We start from the raw sequence: 23860 nt of genomic DNA, 5'->3' as shown, positions 1-23860 counted from the left end.
TGGATTTAAAGCCATTGTAATAACATGAAGAATGAAATATGAAAAAGGTCCCGTTTTGCATATACAGACATTCCATGTGTGACACAGTAATCTGTACTTTGCTGCTCCATCTACAGTGGGCCATGCAGGGGCTTTTTTGGCAGTTTGTGTTGAGGGACTGAAATCAGGTACCTGCAGAGAAGGCAGGGACGGGGCTGCTGTGGAACATCTGTGGTCCAGCTGCTTCCTGGACAGCAATCCTTAGGATGCCAGGAAGAAGGATGGTGCCCTGAAAGCTGTTTTAGTCTGCCTGTGAGCTGTTGATATTTCAAAGCCCTGCCTGTGCCATGTCTTGCAGCGGGGCTGAGGTGCCTCTGGGGGAGATCCAGCTGACGGTGCGTTACGCGTCCATTCGGCAGAGCCTCGTCGTGCTGGTCAACGGCTGCAGGTAATGCTTGTGGTGGCTCACAGGGGGAAGAGCTCTCTGAGCTGTGTCAGTCATCCAGCAAAGCTGGAGCAGAGCCACGTGCAGCAGGAGATGCCTTAGCACTGGCTGGCTTCCAACTGTGCAGCCTTTCTGTGCCCAGCTCTGGTCAGCGCCAGCAGCAGGTCAGGGAGAGAACCCAGCGAGTTGTGCTCACTGTAGTAAATACTTTAACTGTCATCCACCCAAAATTTCCTCTGAACAGCACTAACAGTGTTAGTGTTGGGGTATTGGGATAGGCATCCTGACAAGGACTGATCCCTATTACTGAATATGTAATTGTTAATTTATGAACCCCAGTGAGCAGCCACACCCTCAGGAGTAAAAATTTTAACTAAACAACCTTAAGTTTTATTTACTTATGTTCCGACTCCTGAGATGAATGTTTTTGGCCTGTGAAGGGTTGTCTAATGCCAAGAGAGCCAAGGTATTAAAACACACAAGGGAAAACCTGCCTTGCTTGTCTGTATTTCTTTTAACAGAAACTTGGTACCCTCTTCCAATCGTGGAGTCGATCCATATGTTCGTATATACCTGCTTCCAGACAGAAGATGGACAAGCAGAAAGAAGACTTCTGTTAAGAAAAAAACTCTGAACCCCCAATATGATGAGAAGTAAGAAAATGTAAATTATGGTTGGAATAGTTATGATCTCTGTGTAATGACAGGGCTTCCCAAGATGTACTGCTCTAGGTTCTAAGGACAAGAGAGTCCTTAGGAGCTTTTGCAGCTTTTGCTTTTGCAAAAAGCCACTTGCAGCTATGTTGAAACAAATGGCACTTTGACTGTGATTTACAAATACTTGGGGCTGGCCTTGCTCTGCCTGTGGTGTTGCAAGTCCCCCAGAAGAAGGGTACACCTTCCCTGCCTTTGCAAACTGACATTCTCCCACCGTGTTTAACTCCCTGTCACAGCAGAGGCAATCTGCCCATTCAGGCATTTGCAGAGCTACTGCTCTGTTCTGCTGCTTTGCCTGATGCTTATTCTGACATCTTTCCAAAGGTCCAAGGCAGAAGTACAGAGCCTTTTGAGACTGGACCATCCTTTGGGCACACAGGTGGATGTTGTCATCAAGGCCTGGTGAGGGCAGGATAAAATGCTCCCACCTCTTTGCTGGCAGTGTCACAGCTCTGCCATTGAAATGGAATGTGTTTTGCATAAACCCAAACACAGTAACACTTAGAAGTAGAGCTCTTTTGAGAGGTGGTTTTAATCCCATAATTAGAGGAAGGTACACATGAAAATATGTGAATATTGGGTGATCCTGGGTGGCTTATATTTTCCCTGTGTTGTGTCTTTTCTATGTAAGTCAGAAATGAAGAAGAGATTTTTAAATATTCCTTCTTAATACTCTAAAGCTGAGGATTTTGCTTATGTCTATTCTTAAATAACTGCACTGATTTAGTGCCATCCCAGCAGTTGGGAACAGCATCTCCTTTTCCTCATCCTCAGTACTGACGTATCCTGTACATCCTCAATTAAGGATAATGCTTAGTTCCAAAACATGTTACCTGTTTCACAGCTCTGACTTGAAGAAAAGCTATTCAGGTGGGCAGAACTGGAGTGATTTAGCATGGACAAAACTCACTTGACATTAGCCATGTGTGCCAGAGGCTTGAGTCAGAGCCATTAAGAATTTAATTGCCAGAGGTTTCAGCCTTTGTCTGTTCTTGGTGTGGTGCAAGGCTGCTCTGCTCTGTGGGGGTTGGCTCATGATTATTTCCTCTTGAGTAATGAACATTGCATGGAAAACATGCTGATCTTCCATGGAGGGGGGAAAATGATGTTAAATGGCATTTCATCATGGATGCATGTTTTCCTCCCTCCCCTGGCACAGTGGACAGTCTGAACACAGTGTTGTCATCTTTTATAAGGTCTGGAACAGATTTCCTGCAATGTGAATAAAACCTCACTCTAGAATTGCCTTTTCTGTGTGTTCCTTCCCTGTTAAAGTCCTGGCCATTGATGCTGTACTCTGTCACTATATCCTGCCCACTGGTGCTCACAGGATTTTACTTTTTGCCTCAAGTCTCTTCTTTTTAAACTTTATTTCAAGGTTTGAATTTTTCGAATCTTTGGAAAATGTTAAGAAGAGGACACTGGACATTGCAGTGAAAAACAGCAGGCCATTCATTTCACAGGAGAGGAAGGAGCTGGGGAAAGTAAGTTTAAATAATCTCCACTACAGATATAACAGGGTTGAACACTCTGGGCTATTCCTAAAATCCTGAAATGTGGCTCCTGATGTGTAACTGATTCTCAGTAATAGGACTGGCAATCTGGAAACAACTTTTTCCTGCCAGATTTTCATCTGAAATGAGGCTGTATCCATGTGGAAGCTGTGTGGTCTCATTTCAGAAGGGTTCTCCTGAATGAAGCCCTGGTTCCTGGGCCCTGGTGCTGGCTGTATAGGGAATGGCTCCAAGAGCACAAACACAGAGCTGAGGAAGGCCTGGGACTAAACCCCACAACTTGCCAACAGTGCTTTGAGCTTTCTGTGAACAGTTTTGATTCTGTGAAAAGTAAACTGCAATTGCTTCTTCAGTGACAGATAAATTTCCAATACTGTAGGAAACTGAGCTGGTTCATGCCTGCACCATCCTGGGAATGTGGGAAGCTCCATTTCTCCTCAAGCCTGAGCTGCAGCTCCACAGCTGGAAAGTGGGTCTGACTTGGGAGGAGTGGTAGCTTAGCTAATCAATTTATATGCTGCAAACAAATAAAATTTGCTTTTTAAAGGTGCACATTGACTTGTCCCAGGAGGATTTAATAAAAGGTTTTGCACAATGGTAAGTACTCATCTCCATACTTCCAAACCCTGCCCACTGCTTTGCTGGGAGCTTGCCTGACTGCTGTGGGAGTGAGTGCTGGTAACTGGGCTGTGTTTGGGTGTTCATTTGACCTGCAAAGGCAGGACTAACTTGAGTTAATCTGGTAGTTCTATCTAAGTTGTGTGTTAATCCATTGGCTGTGCAATGCCTGCCCTGTGAGACAGCTTTAATGAGATGCCTGTGTCAATTATAGTCTTCAGCATATTTTCAGTTGCCATAAAAGCCACAGGGGCACATAAGCAAAATAATTTTGTTTATTAAAGTAACCTTGCAACAAATTTTAACTTGAATAAAGATCTCAACTAAACACTCTGATCAGCAATATATATGTATGATAAAACTTTAATTACAAAGCATTTACAGAAACTATTATAATAAGCCACTTAAGAGTTTTGCCTGTACGTTCATTGTGGTTCTGAGGTTTGTATGTTCCTGGTCTGAGGCAGAACAGAGAACCAGGCTTGGGTGTTCTTTTTCACTTCTGTATCTTTAGTTAATGGCAGGAGTTCTTCCTTCTTTCTCCTTCAGTGGAGCCCAAGGAATGTAGTGTGGGTTGTCCAGGAGCTTGCCATCTGCACAGGCAGTGAGCCAATATTCCAATAGGAAAATCACATTTCCCTGGCCAGCTGGTGTGTGTGTGTGTCTCAGGGCAATTATGGGAAGAGGAAAAAAGGACACAGCCAAAGCTCCTGGTGAAGAGCTGAAGTTTGAGGCCATCTCTGGAGCCTCCTTTGCTGTGCTGCCTGTGAAGCACAAGCAATAAAGCAGCCCAAGTTCTCTCTACTGTGCCAGTTAAAACTTTAAATAAGGTTTTCAACTACTGTAATTACTTATTGTCTGTCTTGCAGGTATGAGCTGACAAGGGGCAGACGCAAGAAAAACTGATTTCTTCTCATGTACATAAGTTACTAATTTTCAACTTTATATGAATGTACATATCTCTTGTTTTGCACAGTCATTGCAAATTTAAAGCAGGCTCCAGCTCAGGACATGCAAATTTAATGATCCTATTCGGGGATTAGTTCTCACTGAAGTTAAACATATTTTCCCCCACACAGGGAATAATTTGTCCTTAAAGAATAAGTCCTTTATTTTTGCTATTTCTGGCAAATCCCCCCTCAAAAGACCTCTAAGTATGAAACCTCTCTTAAAGAAGGGGGTTGTACCTGGGGAGATTTTAGACTGTCAGCCAAGTATCATTACTTTGCTTGGCAGTCTGATGGCCCTAGGAGCTTGTTCATGTTGTTTTAACATGGAAGTGGTGTACTTTTAAAATAATACATTATGAAACAGTATTCTTCAGCTATAGGGCTACAGAACCTGTTAAAATAGAAACTCTTTAATAGCTGTTTTTTTTTTGGAGAAACTAAGAAGTTGGTAGTCCACTGTTCAGCAGTACCTTAGCAGACTGTGGCTGCAGGTATGTAAATAATGAGCTTCCAAAAGCAGGGAGATGAATTCACTAAGATGTCATTAAGGTTTTAGTTTGTGACACCTTAACTGGTTTTGTCCTTTGTTACAGTACATTTCAAAATCTTGTAAACCCAGATTCTGTCTGAGGAACAGCAAAGTTTTGTAAACTAAGCCTTAATAATATTGAGGCAAAATATTTTTGGAAGCTTGGTGTACTTGTTTCTGTACAATAAACTTCTAATTGTCTTGCATAAGAGACTTGGTCTATTCCTTTCTAAAACTGACTTTTGAAATACAATGATGGTGATTTCAAACAATCACCTGAAGCAAATTTCAGGTATTTTTGGCCTAGATTACATGAATCCAGTGTGACTCAGTCCATAATCAGAGAGAATGCTCACTGAGTAAAAATGTGTTCCCATCCCAAACTGGTCTGGAAATGTGAAGAACATTTTTAAAGAGGCTCTTCAGAAAACCAAGACTGAGAATCTGTCTAAGTGTGATGGCTATGGCAGTAAGGGCATCTGTACCTCCTACTTACTGTGGGAGGTAAACACTAAAAATGATCAGTGGTTAGAGTTTGCCTGGTGGTGTGCTGGGTTCAGCTTCCTGGACTGACACAGAGTATATTGGTTCTCTCTCTGGCACTGAGTAGACCAGCTGATAGCAATCAAAATTTTTCTTAAATTGACCAAGAATTAAAAAAAAACCACTTAAAAAATGTAGCAACTTTTATTTATGTTAAAAAATCTGGAATTGTTGCTTAGGATGACAGTGCTTGGAGGTAGCTGCAATGTAATGTGCATCAGCAGGTACTTTCACAGGTAAGAGAAATCTTGATTCTTGAGCAGAGTCACCCATAACCAGCTTCCCATTTCAGGTTTTGCACTGCTGGTAAAATATCATCCACCTTACTGACCTCTGCAACAGAATGGAATGCAAAAGGATTAGGCTTATGAACTCAGAATACCTTTGAGTTCAACCCAAATTCCAACTTAAACAGCTGGTGAATTAAATAAACTCCTCAGACCTATTAATGCTTTTGGAAAAAAAATCAATTGGGCTTATAAGTAATATGCTTAAGAAAATGCAACCCCATGTTCAATGAAAAGAAAGTGTTTTGGTTACTTCTTGAGGAAAGGTGGAAAGGAGGAAAGTGAGACAAAAGGCAGTACCTTCCCTCACACTCCCCTTCTGTTTTAGCACAGCAGGAGTAAACAAAACACTTGTTAACTGTTTAAAGTTCTAGGAAGATAATTACTGTTGCAAATATTACCTAGAAGACACAGCAAATCTTGAATGAGAGCTTGAAAGGGTGGAAAGAAGCAGTCGTGTTCTTCAAGCTTATTGATGATACTGGAATGGAAAGAGACTATCAGGTAAGATGTGCAAGGACATGGCAAGTTCATCCCCTTGGCCATTTTGTTGGTCAGTGCCATGACTTTGTGAAAATACTGCTACATAGTATATAAAACCATGGACACCAGTGTTCTGTTCTCCAGTTCTGAACCCTGCAGCCATCAAGGGAGCTGCCATGAGAATCTCTGATTTCACTACTAATGCTGTATACACATCCTTCCTTTCCCCCTCCCATGGCACGAGGTAGTCTGGCACCTGGAACATTTGTCTGTGTATGCTAAATATACTGCCTGGGGGTGGCTGGTGTAACTGCCTTGGAGGTGGAGCAAGAAATGCTGTATAAGCAGCTGTTCTCCAGTTAAAACTGAGAAATGAGTGCAGAAAGGCTGAGGGAGTGAGTATTGTTAACTCAGCATGTGTCAGACTTGCTGCCTGCTCCCTTTTTAGTCTGTGAAGCACATGCCAAATGCAAGCCCTTAGGGTCTGCTACCACCTAGATGTGGCTGTCATCTGTTGAACATATAACTGGATTTGTCCAGTTTCCAAAGTATTCATAGACAGCTTGAGGCAAACCCTGCCTTAGCAACTAGAACACTTCAGTATTACATCTGAAACTTGCATCACTTTCTCCTCCCCACCCAGTGCAGGATTTGTCTCCTGATGAAACATGTATTCCATTAAGGCTTGTTTGGTCACATTATCCATGCAAACCAGAGGGTATTTTGGAGCCTTCTGGCCTCAATTTTACCCTCTGTCAGCTTTATCCTTTTGATAGGATTCAAGAAACAGCTGTGCTGTCACAGCTCCCTGACTTCGTAGCAAATGATGAAAGTTTCTTTCAGCATCAGTTTTTGCCAGTTGTTAATTACTACACTTGATGTTTGAAGAATGGTCAGCAGTGGAACAGCCCCACATACCTGTGGATGTCTTGGGTGCCCAGAAGCTGCTGTACCTGCTCAGTCACATTCTTATTAATGATGTCACACAGTTTCCCAACAGTATCCACTACCACAGTGGGTGGAGCTGAACTGTCTGTGGAAAAACAAACACCTCATGATTCTTCTAACAGTAATAACAGGGAAGTGTTTTAGACACAATTGAATTCTTGCAGGTGCACAAATTTTATCTGGTTTTCATAGATCTAGACATACACATTCAATCATCCAGAGAAAACAGAGTGCCTGTGGTCAGAAATAAACAAATGTTAGCTAGGAATGGGGATTCTCTCACTAATCCTTTAGTAGTGCAAAAAATTTTGGTAGAGCTGTGTGTTCACAGCAGAAAGTGTACTAAAGTGCACCCTTTCAATGTCAGTGGAAATCAGCCAGCTGAAATTATAAATATAGAGAAGGGCTTATTCATTAGGTTTTTGTGACACAGCAGACACACTGTAGGTGCTAGGCCAATAAGGAACCTGCTTAACAAACATTTTGTTAACACCCAGAACTTGTTTTGGTGTTGAATTTTAACGTGTCTGTAGTGCTGTGACTGAAGGTAGCAGCCTCCTTGTCCTTTCCTCCTTCAACTGCAGAAGAACTAGGCTGGGACAAGGCATCCTCTGAGCTGCAGTCATTAGAGGCAGGTGAGGCTTCCTCATCTCCCATGCTGGCTGCAGACAGGAGCACTGCTCCCCTCCTTGAATGAGGCTCAGCAGCCCAGGAGCCTTGCTCTGGGGCTGGACATCCTACAGCCCAATCCAACCTTTTCACCCAGGAGCAGCAGCAGCTGCTGTTCTACAGAAGTTCCCCCCAGAAGAGAAATAACCAACTATACCTCTGAGTACTGACAGTATTTGACATTCAACAAGTTGGTCTGGTTTTTAAGTTTAGCAACATAACATAGAACTTTCTGAGGAGTGGACCCAATTATGCTTGAATGAATTACTGAGTAGAAATCTGAGGCTAAGTTATTTTCCTCCTTAAACTTGTTATCTTTCAAGTGGAGAATGAACAACAATTACAAAGTCAGCTCACCAAAGAAAATGTTTTATGGAAAAAAATAAAAACTCTATTTCCCCCTGTTACTCCCTTCTTCTGCCTTCCTGTAACTTCTTAGCAACTGCTAAAGGCTTACAAATAATGGGAATTTGCTATTTGAACTGTAAATTGACAGGAATGTATTTTTATCTTCCCAGTAAAATAAACACCTAGTTAATTAATTTCTCAGTAACTCAACATTATTTTCTATGAAGGAAGACAGCTTTTCACTTGTTTCCTTTCTTTGGAATGGTGTGAACAAGCAGCAGGTGGGTAAGTCTTTACCTAGTTCCAGGAGCTCCTGGAGATTCCTCATGGCATTGGTCATTTCTCCCAGCTTTGTGTAAACCTCATTCATCCGTGGATAAACACCACTCAGAGAATTCACATCAAACAACTTCTGGAAGTGAGAGACTATGGCAGACAGGGTTTGCAAGGACTGTGTCTGGCTGTTCTGGAGCAAGCAGGAAGAACTCATCAATGGTACTGCTTCACAAGGCAAGGGTGCTTTTAGCTGTGAAACATTCTTAAAACCAGTCTGGAGAACAGGTGTATCTTCCCTTATGAAATCTTAGGGTTTCAAATATTTTTAAATCTGAAGACATAGCTTTAGTAGTTTTCAAGCATAAATATACACCAAACTCAAAATACTATTTTGAAAATCTGTTGCTGAGAGAAGCATTTATGTATTCTCAGCCCTGAGAGACAGAACAGGATAATTCCTGAGACTACAGGCCAATGCAAATTCACTGCTGGTCAAGTGCCTTTGATTAAAGCAGTCTTCCCCAAGGTGAATTTATCCATTATGTTAAAACAACCTTTGGCTATTGAATGTCTTCAAACAGGTATTTCTTAAATGCTGCAAGCCTTTCAGATGCACTGATCTAATCACTGTGTGAAAAATGCATTTAAGAATTCTACAGTAACTTGTGATTATAAACTTCTGATAAAAATTACCTTTTTCTTATGTTCTAATTCTTCCAAAATTGAATCTACTATCAGCTGGAGGTCTTCAACTCGAAAGGATTCTCTATTATACTGTGGATCTTTAGTGTTCCCAGGCAGCAGTTCCAGAGACAGTTTTCCCAGGGACCTATGCAAATCCTTTTAAAAGAAGGGAGGGGAGCCAATTTATTTTAGAAACTGCTTAAAGTCGTTTTTATTTTAGAAACAGGCATCTTTCTGTTTCTCATATGCAGTAAGATTCCAGCACTGAGAGGTTAAGGTTTTAATTTTTATGAATTTAAGGACAGTGTCTTGCTGACATTCTTTGATTTGAAAAGAACAGAGTAAAAAATATTACATTTGCTATGTATTACAGTTTCAGTAAAATAGGAAGTATTGGTCAAAAAGAGTTTGGCTTTAAACAAAACTATTTCACTTGTATTTGGATCAAAAAGTCACTATTCTGTTCTGGTCAGACAAAAAGAAGGAAGAGAATGCATCATCATAAATGTGTGAAGTCCAGACTCTAAAGCTTAAGTTTCTTTTCAGGGACTCAGTTAATAAAATGACCTGAAAGATTTACACAGAGAAGTATCTCTGGTACATATTTCACATGGACAGCAGATTATATGTAAAATTTATCACCAAGTCAGGCAATAACAAAAGCTACACACAAAAGCCCTCACAACTACACAGAGGGAGAGAAGGAGGATGGAGAGCAGATGAAAGGCCAAGAAGCAGAGCACAACAATGTGTTGTTACCTTTAGGGCTATGAGCTGATCTGCCCACATTTCTATAGTGAGTGGAAGGTGCTCAAATCCACATCTCTGTCCATTCTTTTTAATGCAATTTTGCACTGGTCCTTTGCTGGACTGGAATATTAACGGAGGAGTTCTTGGGCTTCGCAAAATAGAATCAATATGGGACAAAACCTTCAACAACAAATAACAAATGTTATTGCTCAAATATGTGTGATGTTTTGTAATAAAATCCTTCTCTGTCACAGCCACGATTGCCTAAGATTAAGTAATAAACAGCTCCAATATTACTATTGATGAATTTTACACATGCATTCAACATGGAATAGACTCAAAGATTTAAACATATACCAGCTAAAAGATATGTAGAAGTAATGCAAGTATATAGCTCCCTTTGAGGGACAGTTAACATTTATCCACTCAAGGCATTGTATCTTCCACAGTTTACATTTTGCTAAGTTTCATTATATTTAGGCTTTTTAATTAAAAGAAAAATAAAAGCCGCTATTGCCCAATATCTTGAACAAATACTCTGTCCTGAATAGACTTCAGCTAAGTCATATTTACCAGCCTAGTGTCTGCTGCCTTGCTGTGTTTTCAGGTAGTTTACACTGAGACAGACAAGAATCAGCCTACACTGACTGCCAAATCCAGAACATGACTCATCTTGCATAGAGGATTTGATAGGCATTCTTAGCCTCAGATCAGCACGCTCCAGTTGACACAGCTAAACAGAACAAGAATAATATTTCATTGTAACACTGTTAGAAGCATGCAGAACAGATATAATTTGAGTACCTGCAAGTATTGCTGACAAGCAGCCTGCAGCTCATCCACCTCTGCAATTCTGCCAGAGTCTTTCTTTTCTTTTCCTTCTTCTCTGGTCCTGCTCCCTGAAAATCTGCACAAAAATACACACAGTGGGTCACACAAGCAGCCTTAACAGGAGATGCTACCTTTAAACTTGATGGAAGAACCAGGAGTGTAGCACATAAACATACAAAGTAAATATCCATGTTATGATGCTGGCCAATAGAATTCCATCAGACCAAGTAGCACAGACTGACATCACCATACCTAATGAAAACTTCATTAATTTATCTCAAGTCTCCAGGCTGAGGCTATGCCAGACTGCTTGCTGATTCAGAAGGGACACCATCAGCTTTTCTGTTGCCAGAGTTCTACTATGGCTGAAGACTTAAAATACAGAATTTTACTCTAAAGGTTCAAATTCCAAAGTCAGTTGTTGTCCACTTCTGCTGGAACATCTTTCCTGGCTTATTATACAAAGCTTCTTCATCTAAATGATACCCACTGCACCAGAGAATAGACCATTTAAATATACACAACATGTATATTTATTTTAAAGTTTAAGTGATGTTTTTTTCAGGCTATAAAATATTTAGCATTCAGTATATGCATGGACAAATGACTAAGTGAAATTACAGATAAAAAACACTTTGCTAGAACTGGATTTTTATATCTTCCATGTATTTTCTTAGCAATATTTCAGAAAAAAAACAGTTAATTTCTATTATTAATAAGGACATAACTTCAATAGCTGCACATTTTGCCAACTCACACTTTCAGATTCCTAATCCATAATGAAACCAGTAGCTTCCTTTACAGTTTATGGAAGCAGCAAACACCACGGATGGGCCTGTACATATTGCCAGCAAAAGAACTCAAATCAAATCCAGAAATACAAAATGAAATAAAATTCCCCACACTGCTGTGCCTCCATTTGGAGACCCTGCCATCATTTCAGAAACACAGAGGGCTTTAGAGGTCCAGCAGCACTTGCTGCCCATAACCAGGCTCCAAAGAATGCTGATAAGGCACATGCTCTATAAGCTACTCTACACTATAGGTTGCCTTCAGAAGTCCAGAGGATTCATTAAAGTCTCTGAAAGAATATGCTTACTGGGTAGTTTTCTTTAAAGTTTTCTGTAGTTTCTTCACTTGGTGTTTGTAAAATTTTAAATCCTGTGCAGTTGGCCTGTTAGAAAGAAAAACTACCATGTAATATGTCTTGTATTGGAAGGTATCTATAAAATTAATCCAAGCAAAAAAGTAAGAAAGCTTTGCCAGTGCCATCCTGCTACATTTCTACATGACAACAGCAATAAAGAGCAAACTAACCATTAGCAGCCATTATTAACAGTGTCAGGAGACCAGTGTAGCTGTTGCTGCCATATCTCATTTCTCTGATCACAGATTTACACTTCACTTTTACAGCTGCTTTGTAAAGCAAAGTCTACTGAAATGGCCTTACAAAGGATGATACTTATCCTTTCTCACCTTATTTCCAAGTCTTTCTTGAGACTTGTATTTTCAAGCAAAAGCTGTTTGTTCTTGGCTTTTGATTCAGTAAGCTGCTTCTGGAAAGACTGCAACATAGACTGGGTTATTTCTTTTACTGCACTCCTTTCATAATGAACAAGCTTCAACAATTTATGTACAATTTAAGAAAGGTTCCAAATTTCCTGGACAGCAAAACAGCACAGATGAGGAATCAGATGATTGAGACCAAGAGCCTGGTGCATTAGACTCCAGGTGGAGCACTGTGAATGAAGAGATCTATGCAATCCTCAGCAGACTCACAACATTTTGCTGAATCTTTGCACAAGGACAGAGAACTCTGCCCACAGAGGTTACAAGTTCAGAAGACATGGCAAGAACAAGGGACAGAAATCAAACATGTCTATGTTTCTGTGTGGCTCTTGAAGGGTTACCATTGAGAGATCTCCACTGACTTATTCTTGGCAGTTCCATACCATGAGCAGTGCTTTGTAATTAGGAGTAGCATCTAGATTTAAGAACTCTTCCTTGTTTTTCACTTCTCTCTGCACCTCGTCTTCATCTTTTTTATATTTCCTATAGGGAAAAATAAGTTGGTTCAGCTCACTGCAGTTCAATTAGCTCAAAAATTTTAAGTTGGTTTAGTTAGCAGTTATGTATGATAATGTTTCCACAAACTACAAAGTAAAAATAATAGAAATTCTGCCCTAAGATCCATGCTCTAATTTCTGGGAAAGCTGTTTCATATGCTAATGAAGTGCACTTATCCACAAGAGAAACACCAGTACAAACAAATCCCATTTTGGTTTTCTCAATAGTAATCTCAAGCTACAGGAATGTCTTGGGGGTCTGTTTGTTGCTTTGTGCCATGCAGGCACTGGGACAGAGCTGAAAACCTTTAGTTTTTGGAGATCAATCAACTGAGCACAGCTAATGCAGTAATTCTGCCTGTGAACCACAGTAAAAGAGAAAGGGAAGGGGGAAGGAAAAAAAAAGAATGAAAGACTTATGGTTCAAGTAAATGAATACCTCAAACCTCCCAACTATCCTGACTGAGAAGCTGCTTAGTCTGATTGCCATTTATTCTCTGGAAAAACCATTAAAACCCTTTGCTGTTTCTTACATGCTAGTGATACCTGGAGTACAGAATATTTACCACTATAAGATTTAAGAACAGTAAGGGCTAAGAAAATCTTGAACAGTAGAACCACAAGGCATTCAATTAGACCTACCTCAGCTCCTTTTTAATCTGACTAATCTGAGATTCATAATAATCAATTAGACAAAGGTACCTGAAGAAAGGAAAAATGTTAATTTTGAATTTCAGTTTCTCACAAAACTCATACTGTGACCAACCCAAAGGAACAGGTCAGCTTACACACCTGCACTGCACTTTGGAAGTGGCTGCTCCAAACAGTGGAGTTACTCTTATACTAGACAAACAGGAAAAGTAGACACATTGAATCTGTACTAGTTTAGATGTAGCAAAATATTAAGAGGAGAAAAAAAGTTAAAATCTGCCCACCAGCCTCCTCATCTTATGTTTGTGGTTACCCAGCAAGAAAACAGAGAGACACAGTCAAAGTAAAGTGTCTTGAGCACTCTGAATTGTCTGGTTTGGAGAGACAGATGAGAGAGGACAGGGAACCAAATTCAGTGATATTTCCTCTGATACAGTGATGACTCAAGGAAAAAGCTGAGCACACACAATCCCTCTTAAAAGCTTCCCAGGTAAACATTGCTGCCCAGGCCTAGGAAGCCAGGTGATATCAGCACAATAAAGCAATGGCTACCTGAGGCCTAGGAATTGGCAAATGTCTGGTTGTAGCAGAGCTGTGGAAATCCTACTAGCAAGAGACATAGCCTTGTGATACTTTGGGAACTCACCTAAAAGGACTTGCAAGTTCACAGAAAGCCTGCAGTCAGCAGTTGCAAACATCACTTCCCAAAACTGGAAAGGTTCTTTTTTGAGGGGCTAAGGATGGTGTTTGTTGTTTGGGGGGCGGGGGGTGTTTGTTTATTTTTAACATACATTTTAAAATGTTAGAATCCCAGGATGAGATCATCCTAGCCAACACTGCAGCTACAGAGCAGAGTGAATCATTCCCTTCCCTTTGCTGACATCTAGTGTGGGCAGTGGGTGGCAATTTTTAAACTTCTGCCATGGATTTCTCTCTCTTACAATTTTACAAAAGAAAAATATCATTGCACTAAGGTACCTTCTCAAGAATTCATATTTCATTTTGTAATCCTAAAATCTGCAGACTAGTATTTTTTCACATATAAATATCAAGAAGCATTACTTTAAAATCTGTGTCTCCATTTAATGTTACAAGTGGTTCAGCAGCAGAAGAGAATCACTTACCGGTGATCCAGGAGAGACTTGGGAACTCTTTTGCAAAACTGACAAAACATTTTGTTTTGAGTGGCAACTCTCTGCTGCTCCTCCCTCCCAGCTCTGCTCAGCTCCTTCTGCAAGCGGGCAATAGTCTCTTCCTGCTGTTGCAGCTTTTCCTGCTGCTGTTGGTATTTTACCTGTGAACAGGCAACGGGAGCATTATTGAATTGTTCTGACCCACAAGCTGACCATACTGTACATACTTGGTCCCAAAGAAGATGAGCTCTTAGGTTTTAGCTGTGTTTGAGAGATAGTGAAAGAGAGATACAGATATTTTTCTAAATTATTTTGAGAAAATTCTGCATAGTTTGAAAAAACTTAGCTATGAATAGTGTACTAACCCTATGACCCAAGACTCATGTTTATTTAGAATCACTGTAAACATTCTGAGACCTTTTATAAGTCAAAAATTTGAATCCTCAGGCAATACCATCTGAATTACCTGTGAAGCCTGTTGCTCTTTTTGAAGCTCCTTGACTTGGTTCTGTTGCTGGCATGCTTTAGCTATTGTTTCATCTTCCAGCTGACAAATTTTGGCCTTAATGCTTTTCACCACATTTTCCAAATCATTAGCCCGCTCCTCTTGCCGAGATGCCCGACCTTGTTCCAGTCGTACCACATCTCTGAAAAAAGAAAGAAATCCTTGATTTTAAATTAAGCTCACTTCACTATAGACAGTGCAGGAAGCACACACCTGACATTATGTGACCTTTGATAACATCCTGTGGCAGCAGATAAGGGAAATACAGTGACATGAGAAGAACCAGCAGATGAAACAACAGAAGAACTTGAAAGGAACTGGGACAACATAGCTGCATATTGAACAATAACCTCAGGAAAAAGGTCTTAGGCCAACGGTGAGATAAAATCTCCACCAGACTGGAGATGCACACTGATAATACTTTTACCCTGCAGGTAAATTCTTCCCACTGTGTCTTACCTAAGACATCGATTTGCCTCCATAAGTCCCTGCATCACCCTCTGCTGTCGCTCAGTGTCTTCCACCAGTGTTTTTATTGCAAGTCTTATTCCTAGAGAAGACTGACAGTCTAGGACAAACATATCTGGAGATACAAAACATAAGCCAAGTCACAATGAAAGGGTTTTAACAGCCAAAGAAGATTGCCTGTCTGCTGCCACTTGGAAGTGACAGCTTTGGAGATGCCTTATGAAGTTTTTCTGAATACAGAAATTACATTTCCTTACCTGATCTATCTCTGCAGCAGCTTTGGGGGGCAGCAAGACTCACGGGTTTCAAGCCATGACGCACTAATACTTTGTTTAGGTTTTCCCACTCCGCCTTCTCCTGCTGCGTTGGGAGAAAGGGAAAAAGAGACAGAAACCTGAGTTCTTCACATCAGCTGTGCAGCAGAAGGTAACAAATGCCCACAAATTAAAGCAAACCAAGAGACTACCAGTGACCACTACAGGAAGGCTTGTGAGAAGCCCCAATAGGATCTGCAACGCGCATTGGGAAAAGCGTGCTTAACAACACACAGCACGATCAGTTTTCGCGATCCCTTTCGAAAGCAAAACACGCGCATTCAGTTAAATTCGCCTCTTCGGGAAACCCAAAGCACCGGCCCTCGGGCCCCTCCAACGCACCCGGGGCGCAGCGGCCCCGCCGCGAGCGGAGCCCTCAGGGAGGCGGCGGCGGCTCTGGGGGTTCACGGACCGTCCCACCGCGCTCTGCCCCGCTCCCACCACCCCGCGGCGCCAGCCGGGGCCAGCAGAGTACCTCGGTCATGGCGAGGGCCGCGGGGCAGGAGCGGGCCGCTGCTCAGGCCGCGGAGCCGCGCGGGCGGGAGCGCAGCGGAGCGGCGGGAGCGCGCGGGCGGGAGCGCGCGGGCGGGAGCGCAGCGGAGCGGCGGGAGCGCGCGGGCGGGAGCGCAGCGGAGCGGCGGGAGCGCAGCGGAGCGGCGGGAGCGCAGCGGAGCGGCGGGAGCGCGCGGGCGGGAGCGCAGCGGAGCGCAGAGGCGGGAGCGCGCTGGCGGGGGCTCGGGGCGGGGCGGGCGCCGCCATCTTGCGGTGCGGGAGGCGAGGGGAGGAGACCGGGCGGAGGTAGGAGCAGGGCCACGGCGGGAGCTGCGGGGCTAATAAAAACAAAACAAAACAAAAAAACCAAAAACCGGGGAAAAGGAAAAAATAAAGTTCGTTGCTGGTGGTAACGGTGGGGGGCAGATCTGCCGTCCTCGGAGCTCATGCGCTTCCCGGTACGCCGCCCCCGATGAGCGCTGCCGGGATTAGGTGGATGGTGTGGGAGCCGTAATCGCAGCCTGGTGTTCAGAAGGAGCCCTCCAGTAACGGAGTGAGCATCGCCTGTGCAGCCGGGCTGATGGGTGAGTGGAGGCGGCGGGCGCAGCGCTGACGCGAGTCCCCGGCTCGGAGCAGCGCTCGGCTTTCCCTCAGGACGCGGGGGCTCGGCTGGCCTGCAGCGAGCACCCCGCCTAGATCTGCCTTCGCCTCTGGGCTAAAATAAATGCGTGTTGCCTCATCACCATGATCTGAGGGGGAAAAAAATTAAATAATCTCTGTGTGTTCTGGGATGCTTCCTAACCCTTTCAGCATTGATCCTAAAGGATGCCCAGACTCCTCGCCGCGGATTGCGGCCTGCTCGGGGCTCTCTGGGACTCCCCTCTGGCATCTCCTGTGTGCCCGAGCCGCTCCCTGCGCTGTCCCTGCCCGGGACACGCGGGGCTGTGCCCAGCCTGCTCCTTGGAGCAGAGGGGGGAAACATTCCCTGCCCGGCCCCCACCCTGGAGCCAGAAATTCCAGGAACGGCCAAAACAATCTCATCGGCATTTATTAGCACGTTTTGTTATCTGTTTATTGATAGGCACAGACAAGGCAGATGATGATGAAATTAGTGAGTGAAAATCACACATTAAAAACCAGTGGTTGTAAAACACTTAAGGTCTAAAATCCTCTTAAGTAAGACCTTAGCTCCTTGTGGCACACATATATTTTGTGACTGAATAGCCAGGTCAAATTTACTAATATGCCTGTTGAAAGCTGCTACAGTAGTTTAGAAAAGGGGAGATGAAATTACTGCCTGTGCTATTTCCCAATTCCAAATGCATTACGGTCTGGGACTGAGATGGGCAGCTCTGGATTGGGTTCTTGCTTTGGTCAAGTTGTTAATTTCGAAGCTTTGTCTCACAAATCAGACAGCCCATTTTTCCATCCAGTAACTGTCAAAGTTATGAGGAGCTAGTAAATTTAGGGCAAACTGCACTTACTCGGCTTTGTAAAATATAATATTTTAAAAATACGCTTGCCTTTCTGTCCTAGAGAAAAATGGTTGTATCTGAACTGTTTTTATTTCATCATATATACAACAGCACTGCATGTTAGTTCATGATGCTTTTAAAAATGTCCTTTATCTTAGCTGGAGAAAATGATGGAAGTTTAGACCTCAGTGCTTCTCTGCTACTATTCTGCTTTTCTATTTTTTCTTGCTGCTAATTGGATTAAAAGCTCTTTTGGCTTCTATGGCATCCGATGAGGAGATTACTGTCAGTGACGATGAAGTAAGGTAAAAAATCAGAACTGTGGTATGAACAGATTTGGAAAGATATCAGCAGTTCAATGACTGTATCCAAACTTTAAAAATTACTTAAATAAAAGGATATCTTGCCAGATCCCTTCCCCTGTGTCTGTGTGTGCAGTTGCATATCCAAATGATGTAGGCAGTGTTTATGAGATTACAGACAAATCTGTTAACACAGCAAATAGCTAAACTAGTCATACTGTTTTTACAAGTCTAAAAAGCTGAAATACTGTCTTTGAGACCAATCAAATAATATATTTTAATGCTTACTAAGAAATAGCAGAACTGTCTAAGAGTATGTTAAAACTAAATATAATTTTGTTACCTATTGTCACCTGAAATGGGAGTTTTACAGGTTAGATGGGTAGATGCTGTGTCTGTACTTTTTGGCAAAGTGAGTCTGTTTAATTGTTTGTATTTTGTGGTGTTTTGTCATATTTGAATGTCAGAAAAACATGAAAATATAAGCTGTTCTGTAAGCTTATTCTTTCAAGTCTCATTTTTTATTTGTAAAAAGTGACTTGCCCAGAAGCAGTAAAGCTTTGAACTACAGACATCAGGACTTGAACTTTCAATGACAATTAATTTACTTTGTTGGTTTCTCCTTAGGTCTCGGTACAGCCACTTAGAGAAGATGACAGATTTGGTGGCTGTTTGGGAAGTAGCTTTGAGTGATGGTGTTCATAAGATTGAATTTGAACATGGGACCACTTCAGGAAAGCGTGTTGTCTATGTTGATGGAAAGGTGAAATTGCTATGTGCTCAAAATTCACTGTGATACAGATTATATGAGTGCACTTCCATGCAACACACATCACAACAAACAAAAGACTAATAAATGCGAGTGAGGTATATTCAGTTAATTACCTAATCTAATAAACTGCTTCATTCTTTTTTTCAGTTCCAGTTAAGGTGTGGGTATTCATGAAGTGCTTTGCTATCCTTAGGCAGAGGCACTGCACACAAAGAAAACACTCTGTATGCATTCATTCCTAAAGAATAGTTCAGTTCTGAGCTGTCTCCTGAGTTCCAGTTCAATCTTTTTTATATTAAAACATGTGCTCATATTTTTCAATTAATACCCACTGTCTTTGTTTTATTTGACAGGAAGAAATAAGAAGAGAATGGATGTTTAAGTTAGTGGGTAAAGAAACATTCACTGTTGGAGCTACTAAAACTAAAGCTGCCATTAACATTGATGCAGTCAGTGGCTTTGCATATGAATATACTTTGGAGATCAATGGAAAGAGTCTCAAGCAGTATATAGAGAACAGGTTAAAAACAACCAATACTTGGATATTGAACTTGGGAGGTACAGACTATAGAATTGTTCTAGGTAAGTAAACATTGAGTGACTACATGTTGCTGCCTTTGAATAAACTTGTGTGCATTTAAAAACTGGTAATTAAGAGAAAGCACAGTCCTGGGGGATATGAAAGTTTGGAATGAGATGCCAAAAACAGTCTGAAAAATAATGGTCTTGTTACTAATGTGAGCCTATAGCAGCATGGTCTAGATTTAAGGGGGGGGAAAGTCGGGAGGCATTACTGCTGCCCTAGCAAGGCAGTTCTCCAGATGAAGCCTCTTACAGAAGTTTTATCTGCTTTGTGATCAAACCTCATGTGTGTCTAAGTTCATTCAGCAGGTAACCAGGTCTTCCTTTCAAAAATCATCAGCCATGGTCAAGAAGTTTTCATCTGAAGTGCAATAATGTTATTCCACATTTTTGATAGATTGATGAGCATCCTTTTTTTCTGCATCACTTCTTATCTACAAACTTAAAGTAAAACCTTCCAGTGATGTTCTTTCACTTTCTTAATAGCAAGGCAATACATTGCTTCTCTTCTGCCCCCCTCTTTCCCAGTTACATTACAAGCAGGTGGGAGGAAGGGATCCCTTGAGGAATTTGTCCATGGCATCTACTGAGAAAATTTCCTCTTGGGCATTGCTGTATGGTTAGAGCTGGAGACAAGAGATCTCAAACTATGATTTCTTCTTAAACCTCAGGACAGCATGAACTGCCCTAAGATGAAGGGGAGCAATGAAGAAAGACAGTTTTAGTGCCAGAAACAGATAAGTCTCTTCATAGAATTTTAATCTCCCTATGCTTACTGGAAAGGCAAGCAGGATTCAGCTCTCTGCTGATGTGTGAATCACAGTGTCAGTAAAGGGAGTTCTAGAGCAAAGTAATCTAAGGAGGATGTGCTGGGAGAAGTAAAAGAATATTCTGTTTCAAATGCAAAAAAAAAAAAATCTAAGATTGATATTTAAAGTGGTATTTGGTGCTTTCCAGATGTAAAGAATACAAACAGTTTGATGGATGTTAAATAATGCTGCTTTTGAATTAAATTGACCCAGAAAAAGAGTTAGAGCTTTACTGAAAAAACAGCACTCAAATAATTAATTTTTTCAGTTTAAGACTGTCAGAGTATCTCTGGCACTATTCAGAAGAACACTGTTAATAGCCAATGTTAGGGAGGGGTAAAAATGTATCTTCAAAGCAAAAGTTGATGACAGAGCCTTCTCTGTCTCCCATGTCAGAACAAACCCTGTAGCTCAAATACTATGGCTACTTAGGAACTTTTTTTTTTTTGGGAATTGAAAGTAAAATTCAACAGTAGATTTTTAAAATCCCTAGATCCTTGTTTGTAGGGAGAAAAAAATACTTTGTTCTACCTTGTTTTCCTTTTCCTTCACAGAAAAGGACACTATGGATGTGTGGTGCAATGGTGAAAAAATGGAAACAGCGGTATGTGATTCTTTCCAAAGGCTCTTCCCAGGCTATGGATATGTAACCAAAGCTTGGCAGAATAAGCCCCAGAGGGGCACATCATCTCCCTCTACAAAGAGGCTGAAGCAGCCAGGATGATCCTGGTCTACTCCAAATAACCTTCACTGAATTTTATAATGGGCAGTATTTCAGTTCAGATGCCAAACATCTGCTTTTTAAAGGATAAATTATGCTTTTCTTTACCCTTTTTAGACAAATGAAAGAAATGTGATTCAGTTGTGCAGGATTTTTAGGGAGAAAACTTTCTGGGGATTGGGAAGGATTTGAGTTTGATGCAGAGTGTAGAGCCACTGCATCCAAACCTGCTTGTCACTGAAAGCTGAACACATGTAGTCTGACTCATGCTTTTTTCCATCTAGAGATGTTCTGAATACTTAGGGCTTAAAAACTTCATTGAAACAAGTCAAATCTTTTATCTTGATCACATCTGCATTAATTTTTAGAGCAGGCTGACACTTAGGTGGTTTAACCTGTTTGGTGTCTTTCTGCTTATGATGGCTCTAAACATGCACACCAGGTAGGCTTCCCCATCCTTGAAGGATGTGCTTTCTCACCAGGGGAATGTCAAAGTTGTTACTGCTGCCACAAGGAAGCCCCTGGATGAGTACAGATTGTAAAATCAATAGTTCTGCTATACCTGAGAGTAGGATGAAAAGATTCACCAAATGTTTGCTTAGTAATCAGTGGAAGAAACCTCCTCTCTCAGTAAATCAGGACTTCTGCTCCTGATGGCTCAGCTTTTTCTGTAATGTACTGAAAGCACTCAGAGCTGTCCTTGCAGTGAGTGCAGGTTTAGTGCCAAACTGTGCTTCCATTAGAGCAGTGCAGAGATTGTTCTGCTGTCACAAACACCTGCTGGCAAAATCTGTAGCAGGAAATTACAGAACTGCAGCAGGAGATGTGTATCCCAGATACACAATTGTTGTACTTGATTTAGGGATCTGCTGTAGAAAGTCTCCTAAATACTTCACTTTTCACTGCCACTTGAGCATAGGTTTGTGTGGCACCTACAGGCTGTGCAGCACAACTTGGCAGGATGCTGCCTTTTCTGCTTTTCTTTACTGACATGAATCAATAATATTGACTCACAAACTCCAACTTTACCATTTCTGATTATGTGAAATTTTCATAGTCATCTGATCCCCACAAATCTTTAACTGGGCACCCTGACAGAGCCTGCCTGAGATTCAGCAGCTTTGTTCAGCTTTCAGGCAGTATTTGTCACAGGTACCTAAAGCTGCTTTAACTGTGGGAACTGCAAGTGATCTTGACATTGATGCACTCATTTATTTTTTCATTTATTAAAATATCACCTGTCTGTTTTTTTTCTTGTCTCCTTTCTCCCAGGGTGAATTTGTGGAAGATGGGACTGAAACTCACTTCACTGTTGCTGATCACAGCTGTTGCATTAAGGCTGTCAGCAGTGGGAAACGAAAGGAAGGAATTATTCATACCCTTATTGTGGATAACAGAGAAATCCCAGAGGCTGTGGAATAGCCTCTAGTTAACTTTATAGTAGGACTAAGATCAAGAATTTTCAATTACTGTGGTAATTATTTTAATATGTACTACTTGGTACATCTAGTTTGTGCTGGGTTATTTTCTAGTTTCTGTATACGAAATTATTCTTTTTGAGGACCAGATGAAAATAATTATGTACAACTTCTTACATTACCAGTTTTTTAAAAAAGCTATATATATATCTAGAATATATAGCATATCACTATGTGTGGAGAACACTGGTGAAATAGAAATTATACATCAGGAAAAAAATTATGCTATAATAAAATGAAAGATAAATATTCAGTAACACTGAATTCTTAGCTGTAGGTATATGTGGAGGGAAGAGAAAGCCTGTACTGGGCACAGGAGTAAGATGTTAAAAGCTTTCTCTATAATTGTTTTTTTCTATTAAACTGACTAGATACCTTTTCACATGCAGTTAAGGGGAGTGACACAGTTAATAAAAAAGTTAATAATGAAATACATAGTTACCAATATTTGTGTTACAGTATTAAATTAATACTGAGTCAGGAAAGCTGTTCTTTATTCCCACTAGGAGCAAGATGTTACATTGTGCCAAAAATAACATTCCTTTAGGTGTTCTGAAAACTGATACTGTCGTTCAGAAACTCTTTACTGAGTTTTTTCTAAAAAGAAACAGGAGGAAAAGAAATTCCTGCCATGAAACCTCTTTAAAAATGACATCTCTTGAAGCATGCTGATATAAGAACTTACCTTTGTTCAGTGCTAACAAATCTTAAATCTACAACTATGTGTTTTCATGGCAGTAATGTGTGAATCAAGAAATATGAGGAAACAGGGGACAGAAATGGAAAACAATTGATTACTTTAATTGAATAGTTAAAATAGGAATAGACTAATTCTGTTTTCAGAATTGCAGCATAATTTCTAAGAGCAATCTTTGGATTTCTTGAGAACAAACTCTTGTGTTAGAGACCCACTACAAAACTACTCTTTGCAAGAGCAAGCATAGCTAATCTTAAAAATAATTTTTAAAATCTCAAAATATTAATATATTAATCTAAAATTTTCTTTTGTAAAGGTTAAAAAATTTTCCACTTGTAACCTCAAAATTAAACATTTACAACTTAATTTCTTTTGGACTTGTGAGTGGTTCCTAGCACTACAACTACAGCTCAGGAGTTGCAGGTGCAGTACAAGCATCCTGGGAATCCATTAACAAATTATTTTGAAAAAAAAATTATTAAATGCTAATTTCATCTGTGTTTTAGAGATCAGACTGCTCCCCATCAGCAGGCTTTACTAGAGGAAGTTTCCATGTACCCAAGTGCTGGACTGAATCCCCTTTTACACTGGAATTACTGTAACAGCCCTCAGGCTTTTTCTGTGTATTTGCTTCAAGTCACTGCAGAAGCAATGTGGGGATACCTGACTACAAGGCTGACACTGTAATCTTTAAAAGATGTTGGTAAAGGGAGACTAATTGAAAAATAATTTCAAGCTGTAGCTTGAACCAGTTCTCTACTATTTTGTAGCCTTTCAAAGAAATTGAATGTTGCTGAGAAATCTGAAGTTCATGTACAGTACGAG

General features: G+C 41.1%; 3 protein-coding genes across 7 annotated transcripts in view; 2 read left to right on the top strand and 1 right to left on the bottom strand.

Annotated features, from left to right (window-relative positions):
* Window positions 1–4960, top strand: part of ESYT3 (extended synaptotagmin 3) — a 30278-nt gene extending 25318 nt beyond the window's left edge. Inside the window, exons 20-24 of the mRNA XM_079310962.1 lie at window positions 338–427; window positions 946–1077; window positions 2519–2624; window positions 3202–3251; window positions 4142–4960. Of these exons, the coding sequence (XP_079167088.1) occupies window positions 338–427; window positions 946–1077; window positions 2519–2624; window positions 3202–3251; window positions 4142–4178 (415 nt within the window). The 3' untranslated portion in view covers window positions 4179–4960. The remainder of the gene's footprint in view (window positions 1–337; window positions 428–945; window positions 1078–2518; window positions 2625–3201; window positions 3252–4141) is intronic.
* Window positions 4961–5419: 459 nt separating this feature from the next.
* CEP70 (centrosomal protein 70) lies at window positions 5420–16325 on the bottom strand. 5 transcript variants are annotated; one of them, XM_079310963.1, is made up of 16 exons: window positions 16183–16325; window positions 15651–15753; window positions 15385–15508; window positions 14887–15067; window positions 14412–14581; window positions 13279–13338; window positions 12523–12622; window positions 12047–12135; window positions 11670–11744; window positions 10544–10646; window positions 9749–9919; window positions 8999–9145; window positions 8327–8495; window positions 6983–7097; window positions 5983–6062; window positions 5420–5627 (listed from the first exon to the last, which is right to left on the bottom strand). In XM_079310963.1, the coding sequence occupies exons 1-16, from the start codon at window positions 16189–16191 to the stop codon at window positions 5560–5562; spliced, it is 1764 nt and encodes a 587-aa protein (XP_079167089.1). In that variant the 5' UTR covers window positions 16192–16325; the 3' UTR covers window positions 5420–5559. The 5 variants fall into 5 exon arrangements, with proteins under 5 accessions (XP_079167089.1, XP_079167090.1, XP_079167091.1 ...); XM_079310964.1 differs by having other exon boundaries at window positions 15651–15750; window positions 16183–16246; XM_079310965.1 differs by lacking the exon at window positions 13279–13338.
* Window positions 16326–16458: 133 nt separating this feature from the next.
* FAIM (Fas apoptotic inhibitory molecule) lies at window positions 16459–23401 on the top strand. The gene is made up of 5 exons (XM_079310837.1): window positions 16459–16505; window positions 18604–18739; window positions 19102–19330; window positions 20694–20743; window positions 22133–23401. The coding sequence occupies exons 2-5, from the start codon at window positions 18629–18631 to the stop codon at window positions 22280–22282; spliced, it is 540 nt and encodes a 179-aa protein (XP_079166963.1). The 5' UTR covers window positions 16459–16505; window positions 18604–18628; the 3' UTR covers window positions 22283–23401.
* The last annotated feature ends 459 nt before the right edge of the window (window positions 23402–23860 follow it).

The sequence above is a fragment of the Erithacus rubecula genome (genome assembly GCF_903797595.1).
Source record: "Erithacus rubecula genome assembly, chromosome: 8".
Classification (NCBI taxonomy): Eukaryota; Metazoa; Chordata; class Aves; order Passeriformes; family Muscicapidae; genus Erithacus; species Erithacus rubecula.
This window is presented reverse-complemented; position numbering and strand designations above follow the sequence as displayed.

What these genes read in the sequence shown, in the direction of transcription:
- CEP70 (XM_079310963.1), bottom strand. An exon ending in AAGAGCAACAGGCTTCACAG is followed by an intron (nt 14,582 to 14,886) that starts GTAATTCAGATG and finishes GCCTGTTCACAG; the next exon opens with GTAAAATACCAACAGCAGCA. An exon ending in ATCAGCTCATAGCCCTAAAG is followed by an intron (nt 9,146 to 9,748) that starts GTAACAACACAT and finishes TTCTTTTAAAAG; the next exon opens with GATTTGCATAGGTCCCTGGG.
- FAIM (XM_079310837.1), top strand. Translation starts at nt 18,629, where the DNA reads ATGACAGATTTGGTGGCTGTTTGGGAAGTAGCTTTGAGTGATGGTGTT. An exon ending in TTGTCTATGTTGATGGAAAG is followed by an intron (nt 18,740 to 19,101) that starts GTGAAATTGCTA and finishes TTTATTTGACAG; the next exon opens with GAAGAAATAAGAAGAGAATG. An exon ending in AGACTATAGAATTGTTCTAG is followed by an intron (nt 19,331 to 20,693) that starts GTAAGTAAACAT and finishes TTTCCTTCACAG; the next exon opens with AAAAGGACACTATGGATGTG.